The sequence below is a fragment of the Pseudophryne corroboree genome, chromosome 12 (genome assembly GCF_028390025.1).
Source record: "Pseudophryne corroboree isolate aPseCor3 chromosome 12, aPseCor3.hap2, whole genome shotgun sequence".
Taxonomy (NCBI): domain Eukaryota; kingdom Metazoa; phylum Chordata; class Amphibia; order Anura; family Myobatrachidae; genus Pseudophryne; species Pseudophryne corroboree.
Window position 1 is genome coordinate 136,475,013 of NC_086455.1, and position 20,667 is coordinate 136,495,679.

The 20,667-nt window shown below is 43.8% G+C and overlaps 1 protein-coding gene and 1 long non-coding RNA gene across 2 annotated transcripts in view; one reads left to right on the forward strand and one right to left on the reverse strand.

The window, feature by feature from the left end:
• Positions 1 to 20,667, reverse strand: part of LOC134980995 (uncharacterized) — a 275,127-nt gene that overhangs the window by 172,795 nt on the left and 81,665 nt on the right. The window contains exon 2 of the long non-coding RNA XR_010190500.1: positions 19,759 to 19,812. This is a non-coding gene — a long non-coding RNA (uncharacterized LOC134980995). The remainder of the gene's footprint in view (positions 1 to 19,758; positions 19,813 to 20,667) is intronic.
• Positions 7,651 to 16,183, forward strand: ACTC1 (actin alpha cardiac muscle 1). The gene is made up of 7 exons (XM_063948062.1): positions 7,651 to 7,755; positions 9,289 to 9,432; positions 10,333 to 10,657; positions 12,122 to 12,283; positions 13,353 to 13,544; positions 14,838 to 15,019; positions 15,898 to 16,183. The coding sequence occupies exons 2-7, from the start codon at positions 9,304 to 9,306 to the stop codon at positions 16,039 to 16,041; spliced, it is 1,134 nt and encodes a 377-aa protein (XP_063804132.1). The 5' UTR covers positions 7,651 to 7,755; positions 9,289 to 9,303; the 3' UTR covers positions 16,042 to 16,183.

The window sequence follows — 20,667 nt, forward strand, 5'->3', positions numbered from 1 at the left end:
AAAACGCTCCATATCTGACTGTGCTCAGTGTGCTGCAAATATCTGTGCTCAGTGTGCTAATTGCTTTATTGTGGGGACTGGGGACCAGCAGTATTATATAGTAGGAGGACAGTGCAGAGTTTTGCTGACCAGTGACCACCAGTATTATACGTTCTCTGCCTGAAAAACGCTCCATATCTGTGCTCAGTGTGCTGCATATATCTGTGCTCACACTGCTTTATTGTGGGGACTGGGGACCACCAGTATTATATAGGAGGAGTACAGTGCAGAGTTTTGCTGACCAGTGACCACCAGTATTATACGTTCTCTGCCTGAAAAACGCTCCATATCTGTGCTCAGTGTGCTGCAAATATCTGTGCTCACACTGCTTTATTGTGGGGACTGGGGACCACCAGTATTATATAGGAGGAGTACAGTGCAGAGTTTTGCTGACCAGTGACCACCAGTATTATACGTTCTCTGCCTGAAAAACGCTCCATATCTGTGCTCAGTGTGCTGCAAATATCTGTGCTCACACTGCTTTATTGTGGGGACTGGGGACCAGCAGTATTATATAGGAGGAGTACAGTGCAGAGTTTTGCTGAACAGTGACCAGTGACCACCAGTATTATACGTTCTCTGCCTGAAAACGCTCCATATCTGTGCTCAGTGTGCTGCAAATATCTGTGCTCACTGCTTTATTGTGGGGACTGGGGACCACCAGTATTATATAGGAGGAGTACAGTGCAGAGTTTTGCGGACCAGTGACCACCAGTATTATACGTTCTCTGCCTGGAAAACGCTCCATATCTGTGCTGCATTGTAGTATATATAGTAGGAGTACAGTGCATAATTTTGCTGACCACCAGTATATAATATATAGCAGTACGGTACAGTAGGCCACTGCTCTACCTACCTCTGTGTCGTCAAGTATACTATCCATCCATACCTGTGGTGCATTTCAGTTTTGCACAGTTTGCTGACCACCAGTATATAATATATAGCAGTACGGTACAGTAGGCCTCTGCTCTACCTACCTCTGTGTCGTCAAGTATACTATCCATCCATACCTGTGGTGCATTTCAGTTTTGCACAGTTTGCTGACCACCAGTATATAATATATAGCAGTACGGTACAGAAGGCCACTGCTCTACCTACCTCTGTGTCGTCAAGTATACTATCCATCCATACCTGTGGTGCATTTCAGTTTTGCACAGTTTGCTGACCACCAGTATATAATATATAGCAGTACGGTACAGAAGGCCACTGCTCTACCTACCTCTGTGTCGTCAAGTATACTATCCATCCATACCTGTGGTGCATTTAAGTTGTGCGCAGTATATATATAGTAGTAGGACAGTGCATTGCCACTCCTAGATGGGCCAGGTGTTTGTGTCGGCCACTTGGGTCGCTTAGCTTAGTCACACAGCTACCTCATTGCACCTCTTTTTTTCTTTGCATCATGTGCTGTTTGGGGACTATTTTTTAAATCTGCCATCCTGTCTGACACTGCAGTGCCACTCCTAGATGGACCAGGTGTTTGTGTCGGCCACTTGGGTCGCTTAGCTTAGTCACACAGCTACCTCATTGCGCCTCTTTTTTTCTTTGCATTATGTGCTGTTTGGGGACTATTTTTTTGAAGTGCCATCCTGTTTGACACTGCAGTGCCACTCCTAGATGGGCCAGGTGTTTGTGTCGGCCCCTTGGGTCGCTTAGCTTAGCCATCCAGCGATTTCTGTGCAAATTTTAGGACTAAAAATAATATTGTGAGGTGTTCAGAATAGACTGGAAATAAGTGGAAATTATGGTTATTGAGGTTAATAATACTATTGGATCAAAATTACCCCCAAATTCTATTATTTAAGCTGTTTTTGAGGGTTTTTTGTAAAAAAACACCCGAATCCAAAACACACCCGAATCCGACCAAAAATTTTCAGGGAGGTTTTGCCAAAACGCATCCGAATCCAAAACACGGCCGCGGAACCGAATCCAAAACCAAAACACAAAACCCGAAAAATTTCCAGTGCACATCACTACTAATTAAGCAATTGGAAGTTTCCAATTAGCTTAATTAGCCTGTAATTACTCACCTTCCGAACAGGTGCCTTTTCCAGCGTCGGGATCCAGACTCCTGCAGCAGTGGTAAGTTTTTGTGAGTATGTGTGTGTGTGTGGGCGCATGTGTGTGTGTGCGTATGTGTGTGTGTCTGTGTGTGTGACCTCCCTCCCGCGTACGTTATCCCAGCAGTTGGGAGAAATACATCTCCCAGCAGCCCACTCCTCAGTTCAAAGATGGAGGGGAGGCCACCAGGAGCTACGGAGACCACCGGAGGGGTATCATTTTTTTCTGGCACTGCAGAGTTTTCAGCTCTGAAAACTGTGCAACCATTTTTTTTTTATTGAATTCCCACCTTAGTGTGCCTTGACATTACAGCATCTGTTCACTTTCAGGGGAGAATTCAATTGGAGTGAGGTTTAGTGAGCAAAAAAAACTTCTGTGGACCTCGGGCCTAGTTTTGGATTACCGTGGGTATGCGTGCTCCCGATACCTGCAATATCCATTAATTAAAAAAATGGTTGCGGGTATCTCAGCTCAGAAAACCCTGCATCAGAAGACACCTGTTTGGACAGTGAGTAATTACTGAGTAATTACAGACTAATTAAACTAATTGGAAAATTCCAATTGCTTAATTAGCCCTTAGAGGGGTGCCGCTGGGATGCCAGAGCAAGTTCCGGTTACTTTTTGTAAAAATAACGGTTTTAGGAAAACTCTGACTTGCTCTGGAGGTGTGAGAAAACAGAAGCGGTGATTGCTATAGAAATCACTGTATCTCATTTTCTGTCCTCTAATTGAATAGCAAAACCCAACGACTGCAGGAAAAAAGGTGGTTTACAATTGTGACCAGAAACATTTTCATTGCATCATTTTGACCAACAATTGCTCTTTAATCTCTCACTCTACCCAAGCAGATATCACATTAGGTTTTCGGGACATATTGGTGTATAAATGATAAAATAGATTATAGCTTTCTTTTCATTTAAAGCCACCTGCTTTGAGGGTTGAGAAGGAATTTAAACATATTAAGAAAACAGTGACTTACTGACCCTGTCTGGTCCTTCTGACAGAGGGGGCCAAGAGCACATTCCCACTGTGCTGCCACTCCCTCTTTAATCTGGCTTTGCATACTGTAAATACAAGTGCCCATTACCACACAGTACTCCTAAACCTATCAATCTAATTAAAAATAGAACATGCGATTACACAGGTGAAATAATCAGAACTACAGGCCCGGCTGTGCTGAGAAAATTTGCTGATTGCACAACATTTCTTAGTTTGTATTTCTGCCATTTGGCTGGTTTGGGACACTTCCCCCTCCAATCGCTATAATGTATAGGTATTCTGGCATTGGACATTATAGCTATTTATGTGGAAGTTAATAATATTAACGACAAAACATATGTAATATATTGAAGTTTGATATGGTTCATCACGAAAAATGTCAGTTTACCCTGAGCAGGGAAAAGGTCATGACATCATTTAAGTGCAGAAGTGGAGTGCAATGTGATTACACTCTGGGGGTCATTCCGACCCGTTCGCACGCAGCTGGTTGTTGCTGCGGTGCGAACGGGTCCAGAATGCGCATGCGCGGCGGATGCAGTGCGCGTGCGTGACGTTGCCCGTCGACAGGGGTCGCCGGGTTACGTCACGTCCTACGAAGAAAGCGGTCGCAAAGCCGACCACAAGAAGATTGACAGAAAGAAGGCGTACCTGGGCGGTTCCGGACCGTTGGAGACCATTTTCGGGGAGTGGAGAAGGAAACGCAGGCGTGTCCAGCAGAACGGAGGGAGGATGTCTGACGTCAAAGCCGGCCCCAGCATCGCAGAGATCGTCGCACAGGGTAAGTAGGTCCAGGTCTAGTATTCTTTTGCTTGAAATTTTTTTAGCTTAGCAGGGCTGCACAAGCGATCGCAGCCCTGCTAAGCTAAAATACACTCCCCCATAGGCGTGGACTAGTTGATCGCAGCAGCAGCAAGAAGTTGCTGGCTGCAATCAACTCGGAACGACCACCTCTGTGTGCTGTGCACAGAGATCCTGCAGGATGTCAGGAACAATATTAAGCTCCTTACTTATTATTATTACTATTATTATTATTATTATTATTATTATTATTATTATCCTTTATTTATATGGCGCCACAAGGGTTCCGCAGCGCCCAATTATAGAGTACATAAACAAATAATCAAGCAGGAAAACAGCAACTTACAGTTGACATTGACAATATAGGATAAGTACAGGGTAAATAAACATAGCTACATCAGCAGATGACACTGGAATAAGTATCAGGTGGCAGAAGACTGCTGGATGTGGTGCAGTTGAAGATTATTAAAGTAAGAAAAGGATAAACCATACCTGCCGACATTCTGGCTGCTCTCTGCGGGAGAGAGCAGCCAGGTCGGCTCAGCAAGGGGGCAGGGGAGGACTGTGACGTGGGGAGGAGGTGGACCGGAGGCGGGATGGGGGTGGAGCAGGGGCAGGATGGGGGCGGAGTTTCGGCGGCACATCCTTTAAGCCACGCCCCCGCTCTGTAATGCCGCGATCCCCGGCATTACACTGCAGGGGGCGTGGCTATGATGACGCGATTCAGCAAGAATCGCGTCATCAACTGCCCGGACCGCCCACTTTACACACTAAGTGGGCGGACGGGCAGGGGGACTCCTGATTCCGGGAGACTTGGCTGCTCTTCCGGGGGGCCGGGAGGGTCACCCGATTTTCGGGAGCCTCCCAGCCATTCCAGGAGAGTTGGCAAGTATGGGATAAGCACATGAGGGAAGAGAGCCCTGCTCGTAAGAGCTTACATTCTAAAGGGGAGGGTAGACAGACAGGGGTGAGACAGATGGGGTACATAACTTAATACAAGACAGGAGATCATACTAACAGACTATCATTATTCTCTTTTTATTTGCTCTGCATAAAAGTTGCATGTTATGAGGCTTTTCACTTTCAAGTCATTTTTATCTACTGCTCGGTAAATGCCCTCTGACATTTATTACTAATTACATGGATTTAGGTTTCTGTGCTTTTTTGCAAGGACCTGTATAGCAACCAGGCAGAGTAGTTTATTTGCAAAGACATTGGATATATCATCATATATGCTGTATTTGTTGTATATAAGGATGACAACTGATCAGTTAGCCATTTGTAGAATATCCAAAACCAACAAAATAATAGTATAAATTGATTACAAACTCCTTAGTGAAAAACACAGAAGTAAGAAAGACAACAAGAGGGTTTCAGTCAGTGTTACAAATGGGCATGTACATTCCAATGCATTAAAGTCTTTCTTTAAGGTAGACTATTGACAACTAGTGACTCTGACAGGGCCCGTGCTACCATTATCCAAATATGGGCGGAGCAAAATAATGTCACTCATTCTGTGATTTAAATGGCCCACTGAAGCAACCAGCAATTTATATTTGAACTTGCTGGCTGCTGCTTGTTCATGTCTGAGATGTGCGCTAAAGGTGGAGCAGTGGATACCTATACTGGTTGTGGGGTGTGCAGTGTGGGATCCGGACTATTGGCCATCGTACATTAGGTGGACAGTCATTAGACCGACCTCATATGATCGACAGAGACAATGTCATTGTCTACATGGACAAAAGGTTGACATATTTTTTTTCCTTTTTCCTTCCTTGACTACCCATGTCACAAATCATAACCTTTCATAACCTTGTGACCAGCGAAGCGAGACACCGTGCCCGAACGTGGTGAGTGAAGTGAGCCCGTGAGGGGACGCTTTTCTACAAATGGTGGTCCCAGATGCCAAGACTCTCCACACTAACCCCAAAAACGCAAAAAAAAAGGTTGTCAACCAATTTTGTGTCGGCAATTGTCATGTCGACCTTTTGTACCTGTCAACCTTTTCCAGTGTCGACATTTCATATATCGACCTTTTGTCCATGTTGACCATATGGGGTCAACTTAATGACTGTAGATCTTCTGTACCACACACGTGCAGTGCACATGGGTCCGGTGGGACAATCCTGCACACATTTGCGCCTGGCAGCGCCTCCTTTTTGCCAATATCTTAGATGACACATAGAAAGATGGCACCTGCACAGAAGTTAGCGAAGACTCCGGCACTGTGCCAAAGTCTCCACACCCTTCTGCACATGCGCCATCTTTCTAAATTTATTTCCGTAATGATGCCACCACCGGCAACAGGTGTGTGTGTGTATATGGGGATGCACCGCACACTGCCCCCACATTTCCCTTAAACTTCCCTGGTGTGGCGCTTGATCAAGATGTCACAGCGAAGGGCCACATAGGAGCCTGCCATGGTAAGAGGCAGCAGGGGTGGGTGCACAACGCCTGAAGGGGGAGGTGCTGATTTTGGTGGTTGGCATGAGGGGGTGCTAGTTTGCTGCCAGTGCTTGCAAATCCCCTGGATTCTCAGCTGTTGTTATACTATAACTTGTCTTCAAGGCCTGGCAATGGCCCGGACCTTGGATAACAACATGCTGGGTGTTGTAGTGCAACAATAAATGGAGAACATCAGATTACCAAATCCGACTCTGTGGTATGCTCACAATGTTTTCAGACATAACCTAGTCTTGTTAGGCCTGTGTTACAGTAAAATGTGTATGGAAAAGAATCTAACTTTTGTTGGCATGCAGAAGTACAAATAATAGGAGACAATGCGCCACATACACACAAGCCCATTCTTCTCTTAGGGTGAGGGTGGAATGTAGTATTGTATCAATAATTACATATCTCCCTGAAAGAGAAGAGGAGGGGGATTTCCACTCCGAACCCTGGCATGTTTTCCTGTCCCAGGGCAAAACTTCAACCTTGTTCTGCCAAAGAACAGCTATTGCCATATATGATATCCTTTAAAAGGTTGAAACAAGTTTTCACTTAGAGTGTAAGCTCCTAAGCATAAATAAATATTTAACTCTTTGTTAGATCTCTTGCAAATGTCTCAGTTACTGTGTGTGTTTATTTTGTTACGAGGGTTCCATCTCGTGCGTAGCAATGTGAAGACACGTGCAAGCTGTGACAGCAAATAGGGCCCGTTAACATCTTTGATTACAGGTCCCCTTGGTATTAAAGGGATTAAAAAACAATATATTATGAGGCCTGGAGTCTCACCTCATTTCCCCTGTTTATCATTACCTCCTGCCAGAGGCTCATGGAATATGTGAAATACTACGCAAGCTTAGTGTCCCATTCTTCCTACTACTTAGCAGGCTTCTTGTTTTATTATTAATGTATAACTCACTGGCAAATTAAAGTCCTGTCGGAGGTCTCATTAAACAGAACACAAATCTCTCTAGTGTAGAGCTCCCCAGGGACATGCAATTTCCCTCACCCCCTCCACAATTGTGTTGCACCTGTCTGCTCCCTTTGCAGACACAGTTTCTGTGTTATTTCTTTCATTGTGCTGTTTTTTTTTTTTGTCACCCAGCATTGCAGACATGCTTATATGGGAAACCCTATTTGGCCATCCCTTGTAGTTCTCTCCCCACCTCCACACCTTCCATACAAGGACTAAGGGGTCCATGGACCCTGCCCTCCCCCTCACCTACTCCATTAATGGCCTCTTTGCTACTCAATGGCCCAGAAGCTACCAAATAAGGACAGGCCGCCTGCCTTTCCCTCTGGAGCTCCCCACTGACACTACATCTTCAGGCAGGGTATAAATTGACAGCTCAGTACCCAAGGCAGCACCCAGCCAATTTCAATCACAGCAGCCAGCTCTCTTGTGCTGTCCAGGTGAGTACCAACAGGGACCTGTAGGTGGCTTATTGTTTCTTCACGTCAGATGGATTTCAGCACTTAGACAACTCGGACAAGGTCAAACTTCATTTTCCTTGGATTCGTGGAACTAGTTACACTTTTTTAAACTCTTTGCAGATATGCAACATTGTGTCTGCCTTTCGTGCTTTGAACAGGATTATCACCCAGTAAGGTTGAATTTATTGGACCTAGGTCTCTTTTTCAACCTTAACAGCTACAATGTGTAACAAGCAGAAATCACTATTGTTGGAAACATTAGCATGCAGCTGGGACCTATGTGCTCTTTGCCGTGCACACAGTAATCTTCATCTACTGTATTTCATGTGAGAGTGGGGAATGTAGGACCAATATTTACTAAGCATCAGCTTTTCAAAACCGCTTCTTCTTAGCGGTTCTGGCCGCAGGATTTAAAAGGGCAACAACAGTAAATGCAGAACACTTCTCGTTATGCATTTAACATTATTGGCCTTCTAAATCTCTTGGTCAGAATCGCCTACAAGAGGCGGCTTTGAAAACACGCTGCTTAGTAAATATACCCCTAAATATTAAAAGTAAAGCAATCATTACATAGATGGCTGCAGGAAACTGCTTATAGATGGCCTATCTATTTTTGTATTGATCATAGATATATGTTTGATCCTTAATCCATGTTGGTCTGTAAATCTATTGAAACATATTTAATATGACATCTAAGTATGTTATAGTTTCATTTTGTTATGATATTAGAGGGGCTTTATTTTTTTTGTCTTCCCAAAAGAGCATTCACAGAACTGTTAAACCTTTTTGCTTTGTGTTTCTTTTTGAATCAAAGTGGTTAATAGTTTCAGAAGGGATCATATGAAACTGGTTTCCTGTGAATGTGTGTAGGGAGAAGATGAAATGGGCACAGTGAGGTTTTGTGCGTAGAAGACAGCTGTTGCTTGCCATGAGAAAATGTAGTGTGATTGGGAGTGAGGCGGGCTGAACAAAAACACTTTTCCATTTTTCCTCATTTAAAAGAAGTCTGTTTTAATATGTTCAAAATTACATTTTTTCACTTTGATACGGTCTTCAAATGTTTGTTAGAAACAATACAGATACAGTTATGTGGGCTGTATTTTTGGCAGCGTGGAAGCAATATTTTTAGATAGACAGTGAGATCTTTGTTAAGCAGCAGAACTAAACACAAAATATTATGCACTCTCTGTGCTATAGTCAAGTTGGAGCTCAATGATAAGAAATAAATACATTTACAGAGTATTCCTAGCTGTTTGTATATTTGTAAAGAAGTAAAAATCAGCCACTTGTAACTGTAAAGAGAACATAAAACATAATACTTTTAAAATGTGGCGCAATTGGTACCTCACATGCATGGTTTGTACTATTGCTATAAATCTACTCGTAGTTTGGGTGGAGCAGAACAATTTACCTTGGTGTGCGTTCTTCTGATGATCGATCTACTATTTACTATGCTTGTGATCTGTGGAGGGATAAATCTTCTTAACATCTCAATTTTAACACTATTTGCAGACTTAACCTGCCAACATGTGTGACGATGAGGAGACTACCGCCTTGGTGTGCGACAACGGCTCAGGGCTGGTGAAGGCTGGGTTTGCCGGGGATGACGCCCCCCGTGCTGTGTTCCCCTCAATCGTCGGTCGCCCCCGTCATCAGGTATAAATCTTTTTTCCTCAATAACTTTCAAATGGATGTTTTAGAAGTAATGTCATGGAAAATTCCAAGGTAGGCCAGTACCATAGAAAGTACATTGAAAGGTGGTTATCAGAAAGTTTCAGTGAATAACAGCCAACAGTAAAATAATATATCCAAACTGGGTAATCCAAAAAGTCCAAAAAAGTCACATTCCTCCATGCAGATAAAGTGAAAAGCCAAGGCTATCTAAGTCACAGTTTGGTGATAACAAGCCTTTGCCTCTACATATGAAAATCTCTCCTTGTCTTTCTACTACTAGAAGATAAAAATAGTAAGAGCACAGGCTCTGTCAGTGTTCAGTGATAAGAAGAGACAGTTATTAATAGGAAGCTTAGAGACTGCTCACATTCTCCTATCTTTTCTGTGCTGGGTGAAATTGTCCTTGTTATACAGTCACCGCTGGCAGGCAGTGAATGGCTCTGCCATAGTTGAAATATTAGCAGAAGCATCACTAACATCCAAATACTCATGAGGGGAAGCTGAGCATATTATAACTAAGCTCTGCCAACAGCCCATTAGTATCATTTAATGGGAAATCCTGCCAAGTCCTCCAATGGGAATTTATTTGGGCCATTGACACCAGGACCATAGTATTAAGGAACGGGACAGTTTATAGGGGGCAAATGTAACTAATACCGTCTGAGTCATGATCTTGTCACCTTGGGTAGTAGGTCACAGTAACTTTGATCCAGAGCTATAAACACTATATAAAAAGACTTGGCAGATATCTTTATACATATCCTCCACAGAACTCTGGACCACAATTTTGTTTACTAGCTCAGCTGATTTATCTGGAATGATGTGGGATTACTATTTGCTTCCACACAGGTAACCTAGGTTTTCTATTTTGTTCCACAATAGGGAGTCATGGTTGGTATGGGTCAGAAGGACTCCTATGTAGGTGATGAAGCTCAGAGCAAGAGAGGTATCTTGACACTCAAATACCCAATTGAGCACGGTATCATCACCAACTGGGATGACATGGAAAAGATCTGGCATCACACCTTCTACAATGAGCTCCGTGTAGCCCCTGAGGAGCACCCCACCCTGCTCACTGAGGCCCCACTGAACCCCAAGGCTAACCGTGAGAAGATGACACAAATCATGTTTGAGACCTTCAACGTCCCAGCCATGTATGTCGCCATCCAGGCTGTGCTGTCCCTGTACGCTTCTGGCCGTACCACAGGTGAGGCTAGACATTATAACAACTCTCTCTACATAATGTAAGAACAATACTGGGCAGCTCAGAAGACCTAATGAACAACAAGTTATGTTGTTATCTTCCAATTTCTTCAAGTGATATTCACTTGAATCAGCTTTTTAAACCATTTTATTACATATGTAGTAGTTAAATAATAGCAATACATGCAGATTTGTTTCTAAAGTTATAAATATACATTATCTGCTGCTAGCCCACTATATGTTAATAGTTCCTTTCCAGCCATCTAGCTCTCTGTATTCCCTTTGGGTTCTATAACCGTTAAGTGGAATTAACCCTTTGAATACAGTTATTTAATATATTCATTTTTTTTATTTCAAGTATTATTCAGCTAAATAATAAACTAAAGTTATACTATATCTGGTAAATACATTGAAAGTAGTTGTATTTTATTTTTAAAAACTAGTTTCCAATAATACATCAAAGTCAAATTACTGTAAATCATCCCAGGTTCATGCGGAATACAATGTGAGCCCTAATCTTCTTACACTGGTGACACAGACCTTTAGTCTCTGAATCCAGCCTATTTAGTGATACTGAAATACTGGCTTATATTAACCAGAATAGCACTTTGAGAGGAGGGGGTTCGGAACGCTCTGTCCCTACTTTGCCTTGTGTAGAAACATCTGTCTGTTATATAAAATAAAGAGGTTGCTCTGAAGTTCTCTACTGACTTTCTATAACTTAAATAAATAAATGAAATCCCAAAAGCTAGTACTCTGATAAAAAGTAATAAAGTAGCTGCAAGTGTTGCAATCAGGGTTGGACTGGCCCATAGGGGAACAAGGGAACCCACCGGTGGGCCCCCCTGCCTGGGGGGCCCCACCTCCTTTAGGGAATCAGGTTCCAGACTGTGCATTTGAATTATAAATTATACATTTATTACCTGATATTGCACAGGTTTATGGTGTATTCTCTACAGTGCATTTCTGTTATTAATCTGGTACATTATAATGCATGCACTAGCAGTCCATGCACTCTTTAATGGTTAGCCAAGACTCAGAAGTTTGGCCACACCCCTAAACATGGGCCCCTAAAAATGCATTCCCCTGGTAGGCCATTTATGCCCCAGTCCGACACTGGTTGTAATCCCCCTTGCAAGCAGTTTGCAGCGCGTCCTTGCTCACTGCCAGTTTTTGTACATTGCAATGCTGTCTCCTGCCCCCCTGGGACAGAGCAGTTCTGTATTTATTTACATGCATTATATATTATAGACACAGCTCAACTTGGCACATCCAATAGTGAGTCGGCCAGCCCTGCACCCAGTGTAACACAATACCTCTTTCATAGATTCGTGGACATGTATACTAGGAAAGTATGTGGGGAAATGTTATCTCACATCTATGAACAAAAGAACACGTCCACAGAATGTTTTACAGTGTAACTCTGCCATCATGTTACTTATCCATTCATTTGGTCTGTGATTCACAGGTATTGTTCTGGACTCCGGTGATGGTGTCACACACAATGTCCCCATCTACGAAGGTTATGCTCTCCCCCATGCAATCATGCGTCTGGACCTGGCTGGCAGAGACCTCACCGATTACCTCATGAAGATCCTGACTGAACGTGGCTACTCTTTCGTGACCACAGGCAAGTTTAAAATCAGTTCCTGGCTTCCAAGAATTTCCGCGCTGTAGGGCTTTACTGTCATAACTATGTCAGGTTATGCAAAAATTACAGCAGCAATGACACGAGGAGATGAGAAGCCTACTGTGTAATTTTTAATGCCTAAGGGACATTGAGATACAGTAGCAAGTCACAAGACTGACACAGCTTTGTGAGCCATACAGTACATACATCATGTGATTTGCAGTAATTTGTAACTACGGTGCAAATCTTATATTACACATACAAGCAGAACTCATGTCAGCCAGGGGCAGAGTTACAGCTTTCCCTTCCCAAGAGAGATCTAATATAGCCTTAGTTTCTTGCACTGAGATTGCAGCTTTACATTGAGATGACTGAAAATGACTGAATTATAAATACCCAGCGTTATATGTAACTTCTCTATGGTGGTCATTCCGAGTTGATCGCTAGCTGCATTTGTTCGCAGCGCAGCGATCAGGCTAAAAAACGTCATCTCTGCGCCTGCGTATGCAGCGCAAAGCGCATGCGCATCGTACTGGCACAACGAACAATGCAGTTTTACACAGGATCTAGCTAAGCATTTCAGTCGCACTGGTGGCCGCAGAGTGACTGACATGAAGAGGGCGTTTCTTGGTGTCAACTGACCGTTTTCAGGGAGTGTTCGGAAAAACGCAGGCGTGCCAGGAAAAACGCAGGAGTGGCTGGACGAATGCTGGGCGGGTTTGTAACGTCAAAACAGGAAATAAACAGTCTGAAGTGATCGCAAGCGCTGAGTAGGTCTGAAGCTACTCTGAAACTGCACAAAAAAACTTTGTAGCCGCTCTGCCATACATTCGTTCGCACTTCTGCTAAGCTAAAATACACTCCCAGTGGGAGGCGGCATAGCGTTTGCACGGATGCTAAAAACTGCTAGCTAGTGAACAACTCGGAATGACTCCCTATGTACAGATAACATAAAGAGTTTATGTCATAGCCACACACACCATAATAGCACTTCCTAATAAGGTATTTAAACTGCTCGAAGAGGATCTGAAACTTTATATTAATATTTCCATATTTCTCAAATCTACAGCTGAACGTGAAATTGTCCGCGACATCAAGGAGAAGCTGTGCTATGTGGCTCTGGACTTTGAGAATGAGATGGCCACCGCTGCTTCCTCATCTTCCCTGGAAAAGAGCTATGAATTGCCCGACGGCCAGGTCATCACTATTGGAAATGAACGTTTCCGTTGCCCTGAGACCCTGTTCCAGCCTTCCTTCATTGGTGAGCAATGCATCTAACCACTTTGTGCCTCGGTGCCTTTTAACTGACAGACATATGAACTAGCACTATATTGACACAGAGTACATCCAAATTCCGTGAGCACTAAAATGTAAAGTGGGCCAGAAAAAATAGGTCTCTACAAAAGTCCATATACACCAGTGTCATTAAACATACATTACACATTTTCACATCACAGGAGAGGATGTGCTTGCTCCGGTTTTTAAGAAGACAAATACACAAAGCAAACCATGGGGCAGACCTGGAGACGTCATAAGGAAGTGATAAACCAGTGATATGTGCAAGGTGATAAAGGCACCAGCCAATCAGCTCCAATATGTAAATTAATAGTTAGGAGCTGATTGGCTGCTGCCTTTATCACCTTGCACATATCACTGGTTTATCACTTCCTTATGCCGTCTCCAGGTTAATACATCTGCCCCCATGTTCATTGTAGCTCCTTAAATTACTGCAAAAGAGAAGGTATAGAAGTATTGCCGTGGGTGCAGCTATAATGGGTGCAGGTGATGCCATTGCTATGGGGCCCAGACGCTTAGGGGGCTTGGTTCACTTGAACCCAGGTCATACAGTTGTGTACCAAGTTATCTAGCAATATGAACCCAGGCACTGCATTGTGGTATAATATGTACTTGGGGCACTGTGTGGCATAATTAGAATTGAGATCACAGTGTGGCATAATGTGAACCAGGGCACTTCTTTTGGGAAAAAGATGACATAGGACATCACTATGGGGCATGAAATGAACTAGGGTACTGCTATGGTTCATAAAATGAACAGCAGCAGCAGCAAAGGGAGGTGTCTCACTAAAAGCATTGAGGTAGGGGCCCCTTCAAAATGCAGCTATGGGGCCCACAAAGTTCTGCCTATACCCCTGAGTATTGCCATCATATTTACACTACCAGTAGTTAAACAGAAGAGAATGCGTGCCAGCTCCTAATACTGTATGAATGCTTTCAAGCATTGACAGATAAACCCTGTAGACAAAACAATGCTGGATATTGCATTACATACTTTAAAATACACTGGTGAAGAATAGATTTATTTTAAAGAGCACGGGAGAACTTCCATGTGCTGCTCTCTGGCCAACACAAGCTGCTACTTCAACAAAAGACCCTTTTATTATTTGAAGTCTCTAACACCTGCTTAGTGCTCCGGCCAGTTGCTGTCCATTTGGCAGCTCGTGCTGAATCCAGCCTTGGACTGCATCAGCACCTGTTCTCCACAACTAATATGCCCTCTGCTAACAAATTGTGACTTCCTTCTTGCCAATGCCAGGTATGGAGTCTGCTGGTATTCATGAAACTACATACAACAGCATCATGAAGTGCGACATTGACATCCGCAAGGACTTGTACGCCAACAACGTCCTGTCTGGTGGTACCACCATGTACCCAGGTATTGCTGACCGTATGCAGAAAGAAATCACTGCCCTGGCTCCCAGCACCATGAAGATCAAGGTGAGTCCTGAACATAATCCTGATTAATAAGCTTTAGAAGCAAAATAACCGATGTACTGCAAATGTGCTGAGACTGATGCTACAGGAGAAGACAATAACTTCAGTCCATAGTAAAAAAAAATGTAAGTTGTTTTTAAAAAGGTGGAAGATGACCAGGGGTTAAAGCGGGGGGGGGGGGGGGGGGGGGGATGGGAACGAGGGATGGGAACGAGGTGGAACGGAGTTCCCCCACCTTTAATGGTAGGGGGAACTAGTTCCACCTCCTCCATTGCCCTGCACAGTAGTTCCAACAGAGAAGCCCACCCCATTATCTGCGTCAATCGATGATACAGGCTGCACTAGTGTTACGGATGAGCTGCAGCCACCTACTCTACCTCAGGTCCTGGTGCCTCCATGGTCCTCCTCCAAGAGTTCCACCACCTTACCAGGGGGGTAATTCTGAGTTGATCGCAGCAGGAACTTTGTTAGCAGTTGGGCAAAACCATGTGCACTGCAGGGGGGGCAGATATAACATGTGCAGAGAGAGTTAGATTTGGGTGGGTTATTTTGTTTCTGTGCAGGGTAAATACTGGCTGCTTTATTTTTACACTGCAATTTAGATTGCAGATTGAACACACCCCGCCCAAATCTAACTCTCTCTGCACATGTTATAGCTGCCCCCCCTGCAGTGCACATGGTTTTGCCCAACTGCTAACAAAATTCCTGCTGCGATCAACTCAGAATTACCCCCAAGGACCACTTTAAGCCCTGGGTATGACAGCAGTCCAGGAGGTACCAGCAGAGGAACTAGCGTTATGTCGCAGTCATTCTCTGTTGATAACTACTGTTCTGAGCAAAGACAATACATTCACTTTATGTTTATCATTTTCCTCCTATAGATCATTGCCCCACCTGAGCGTAAGTACTCTGTATGGATTGGTGGCTCCATCCTGGCCTCCCTGTCCACCTTCCAACAGATGTGGATCAGCAAGCAGGAGTATGATGAGGCAGGTCCCTCCATTGTGCACAGGAAGTGCTTCTAAAAAGGTTCACATTTTTCTCCATCAACATTTACACCGTACCTCCGACTCAAGACATCAAGACATTGGCAGTCACTGTACAGTTTGTTTACACTCCATCATATTTATTACTTTATAAATAAAACAATTGCCGTTATTAAGTCAATCAGAGTTCGCCCGTCTTATTTGCTTTGCCTGGGATGTTTTTACTTGTCAATAAAAAGGAACCATCAGCTGGTCTTTTGTGTGTGAATGTTTCTTGGGAGCAGAATAGAACAGTGGGGGTCATTCCGAGTTGTTCGCTCGCAAGCGGATTTTAGCAGATTTGCACACGCTTAGCCGCCGCCTACTGGGAGTGAATCTTAGCATCTTAAAATTGCGAACGATGTATTCGCAATATTGCGATTACACACCTCGTAGCAGTTTCTGAGTAGCTTCAGACTTACTCGGCATCTGCGATCATTTCACTGCTTGTCGTTCCTGGTTTGATGTCACAAACACACCCAGCGTTCGCCCAGACACTCCCCCGTTTCTCCAGCCACTCCTGCGTTGTTTCCGGAAACGGTAGCGTTTTTTCACACACGCCCATAAAACGGCCTGTTTCCGCCCAGTAACACCCATTTCCTGTCAATCACATTACGATCGCCAGAACGATGAAAATGCCGTGAGTAAAATTCCTAAGTGCATAGCAAATTTACTTGGCGCAGTCGCAGTGCGGACATTGCGCATGCGCATTAAGCGGAAAGTCGCTGCGATGCGAAGATTTTTACCGAGCGAACAACTCGGAATGACCCCCAGTGTGTTACATTTTGGTTCACTAGCGGGTGAGCTGCATGATAAAGTTCTCCTGGATAGCAGACAGGCATTTGCTTTTGGATAGTATGCACCTAGAGCAAGACTGAGTTTCACATGACATTGTCAAGGTCAATGGATCATAAATCATTTAAAATACATGAGAAAGAATGAACAAGATATAAAAACTAAAAAAAAAAATCCTTTGTCATACCAAAAGTAATTTAAATAAAACATGCAATTATTAGTTAAAATTAAGAACCGCCACAAACCTATATTTCATTTCATTTAATGAGGCTTTGTATTACATTTATTAAGAAATTTGCCTAAAAACTGGGATAATTTAGATCTGATCGTAGATGTTCTCAGACATGCGAGGGGACGCCCAGCACAGGGCTAGACCTCCCCGCATGTCTGGCTCTGCTTCCCCCGCACGGGTGCAAAAGCATCGCAAGGCGGCCATGCTTTTGCACCCGGCGAGTAGTTCCCTGCCTGCACAGCCTAGCTGCGTGTCCGGAACGCGCCCTGCCAATGGCATTCAAACGCCATTGGTACGCCCCGTCCCACCCCGCGATCGCCTCTGCCTGTTGATCAGGCAGAGGCGATCACAGCCCTGAGATGCTTTTAGCATCTCACTGGGCTCCAAGGGTGCGGGAACGCACTCCGCAAAGGGCTTCAGACTGTGATCGCCGCCACTGCAGCGATCCAGTCTGAATTAGGCCCAATGTTTACTAAGAAACGCCTAAGATCGGGAGCAGACGAGTGGTCAAACCACACCTCCTAAATTCATCTGCCACAGCTGGGTAGTCACAATTAGCCAAAACTTGTAGTGGGTCATAAAGCAGCAAATGGACCAAATCATATGAGATTTCATGATTATGACGCAGAGAAAGGAGTGTCAGAGAGGTAAATATTGGGGCAGATGTATTAACCTGGAGACGGCATAAGGAAGTGATAAACCAGTGATATGTGCAAGGTGATAAAGGCACCAGCCAATCAGCTCCAATATGTAAATTAACAGTTAGGATCTGATTGGCTGGTGCCTTTATCACCTTGCACATATCACTGGTTTATCACTTCCTTATGCCTCCTCCAGGTTAATACATCTGCCCCATATTTAGAAAAATACTATTTATACGGGTGGTCTTCTGTATGCCGAATGTCGGGATCCCGGCGCACAGTATACCGGCGCCAGAATCCCGACACCCGGCATACGGACAACTATTCTCCCTCGTGGGGGTCCACGACCACCCTGGAGGGAGAATAAAATAGTGTGGCGCGCGTAGCGCGCCTCCGTGCCCGCAGCGTGGCGAGCGCAGCGCGCCCGCAAGGGGCTCCTTTGCGCTCGCCACGCTGTCGGTATGCCGGCGGTCGGGCTCCCGGCGCCGGTATGCTGGGCGCCGGGAGCCCGTGCGCCGGCATACCGTACGACACCCATTTATACTAGTAATTGTTGATGCCATCTCATATTACCAACATTGTCATACAAACCCATGATATTAGATTCCAGATTAATAATATTTTTATATGCTGTTCAGTTACATTACATCAGGGTTAACTCTGAGTCCCAATTTAGATCATCCTACATAAAACAGTACACTGAGGAATATGATTTAAGCAGACGTATATTAAATAAAGGATGGGTGCGGTATAGGAGATCTACACTGTCTAGATAGACAGTCATTACGTTGACTCCATATGGTTGACATATATTAGGTAGGTAGGGTAAAAAGGCCGATAAGTATAAGGTAGACATTGGGTTAGGTCGGCAGATACAAAAGGTCGACACGATCACAAAAAAGGTCAGCACTTGTTTCTTTTTTATTTTTTGTTGTTGTAATTTTGTATGTTTAACCATATCCAAGTGCAATCAGTGGAAACGTGTGCCCTCCTGGGCGCGCTGCGCTTGCCACACTTTGGGCAAGGCTACTATTCCTAATCATAGTTCATCCGGAGAGAACATCAAGCAAAAGTTGGAAAAACATGTAACCCCCCCCCCCAACCATTTGTGTGTCCACCATTGTCGTGTCGACCTTAAGCACTGTCCTTTAGTACTTTTGTGCCTGTTGACCTTATGTGCGTCCACCATATGAGATCGACCTATTGACTGTCGACTTAAACATTGGAACCCAAAAAGAATTACGTCCTTTAACATACAGGATTCATAAACAATTGCTAAATATAATACAACACTCTCTTGGGTAACACAGACTTACAATTATTTTCTGTATGGAGTCTGTGGCAATTCCCAAGACTGGTCAGTATGTTATAATGGAGACGTTATATTTGAACATAAAAATAGTTACCAACCACTGATCCCCAGTAATAAACAATACAGGTGTGGACCGTCAGAAGGTTCTTTAACATATTCCTTAGGTGACTGCAGAACTCTTGTTGTCTGCACGGTAATGGATTTAGATATATTATACCATGGTGGCTCATACACAAATGTATAGGGCCTGGTTTACAGTGCTGAATATCTTTGCATACTACTTAAGGGCCCTACACACTTACTGATCCGCCGCCGAGCTGCCTGATGGCGGATACGGCCGGTGGGCAACCCGGCGGTAACGGCCGACGGGCAATGCGGGGCCGTGCATCGTTAATCGTTGGTGCCTACACACTGCACGATATGAACGAGTTCTCGTACATTAATGAACGAGAACGTTCATATCGTGCATTTTATCTGCCAGTGTGTAGGGCCCTTTACAGTTAGGTATAAACCATATATCTCACATACAACCTTTTGCTACACTTACACTGTACTCTAGTGCGTGACACTTACTACCATCCTATTTCACACTATTTGTGCCTTGTATAATGCAAATTTCACATTTATAACCACTTACTGTAAATACACTATTATGCTGTGTAACATTGCGCATGACTTGTGTACTGCAAAGTTTCCAATGACACTAATGTAGCAATACAAAAAAATTGTTTACTTACAATGAGTATTGTGAATGTTGTTGTCTGCAGTGGTCCAACTGGCCAGTAAGAAATCTGAAAACATGGAGGCAGCGATATATTATACAGTTGTGACGCTAATCAGCTGTATACACAGACTGTCAATCAGAAAAGGCTAGATAGTGCTTCTGGTCTCATCAGCATGCATCATTACCCAGGGCGTATATTTACTAAGGGTCGATTTTCATAGATTTTTTTAAATCTATTTCAAATCAGTTAAAATTGATCTAAATCAATACAGTGCGGCTAAAAACCCCCCACACATTTACTAACATTTAAACATTCATATAAAAAAACAAACAAACATCTGTTAGTAAACCGATGAAAATTGATCTTTAGTAAATATACCCCTAGGGGGTATATTTAAAGTGTGGGTTTCTAGAAGAGGAGATGTTGTCCATAGAAAGATTCTGCTTTACATTTATCTAGCACTTCCTAGAAGATAATAGGTAGAAGCTGATTGGTTGCTATGGCCAACATCTCAACTTCTGCAAACCCGCACTTTAGTATGCTGTATATAACACATTGTGTTACTGCTCTCCATTGTGCAATGTCCCAAATTGCTCCTGGAGGGGAGACATCAAAAGTATACAAGCATGCTTTGCATACATGCGTAGCATGAAAGGGTGGATTTATACATTGATTAGTACAGTGTCTGCTACTTCCAAATAGGACCCTGTCTGAAAGATATGTATAACATTCATAGCCCTATATAAGCATTTCAGCATTGGGTGTGATCAGTTAGGCATACCTTCAGACCAGTGTAAGAGTTTCCCTCTGCTCCTCAAACCCCAGACTGTTAATGACTGGGAATCTTACTATATTAGACACTGCAACACCACCTGGTGGTGAGTTCCACTGATCAATTTACTGACTCTACAGCTGAGCATT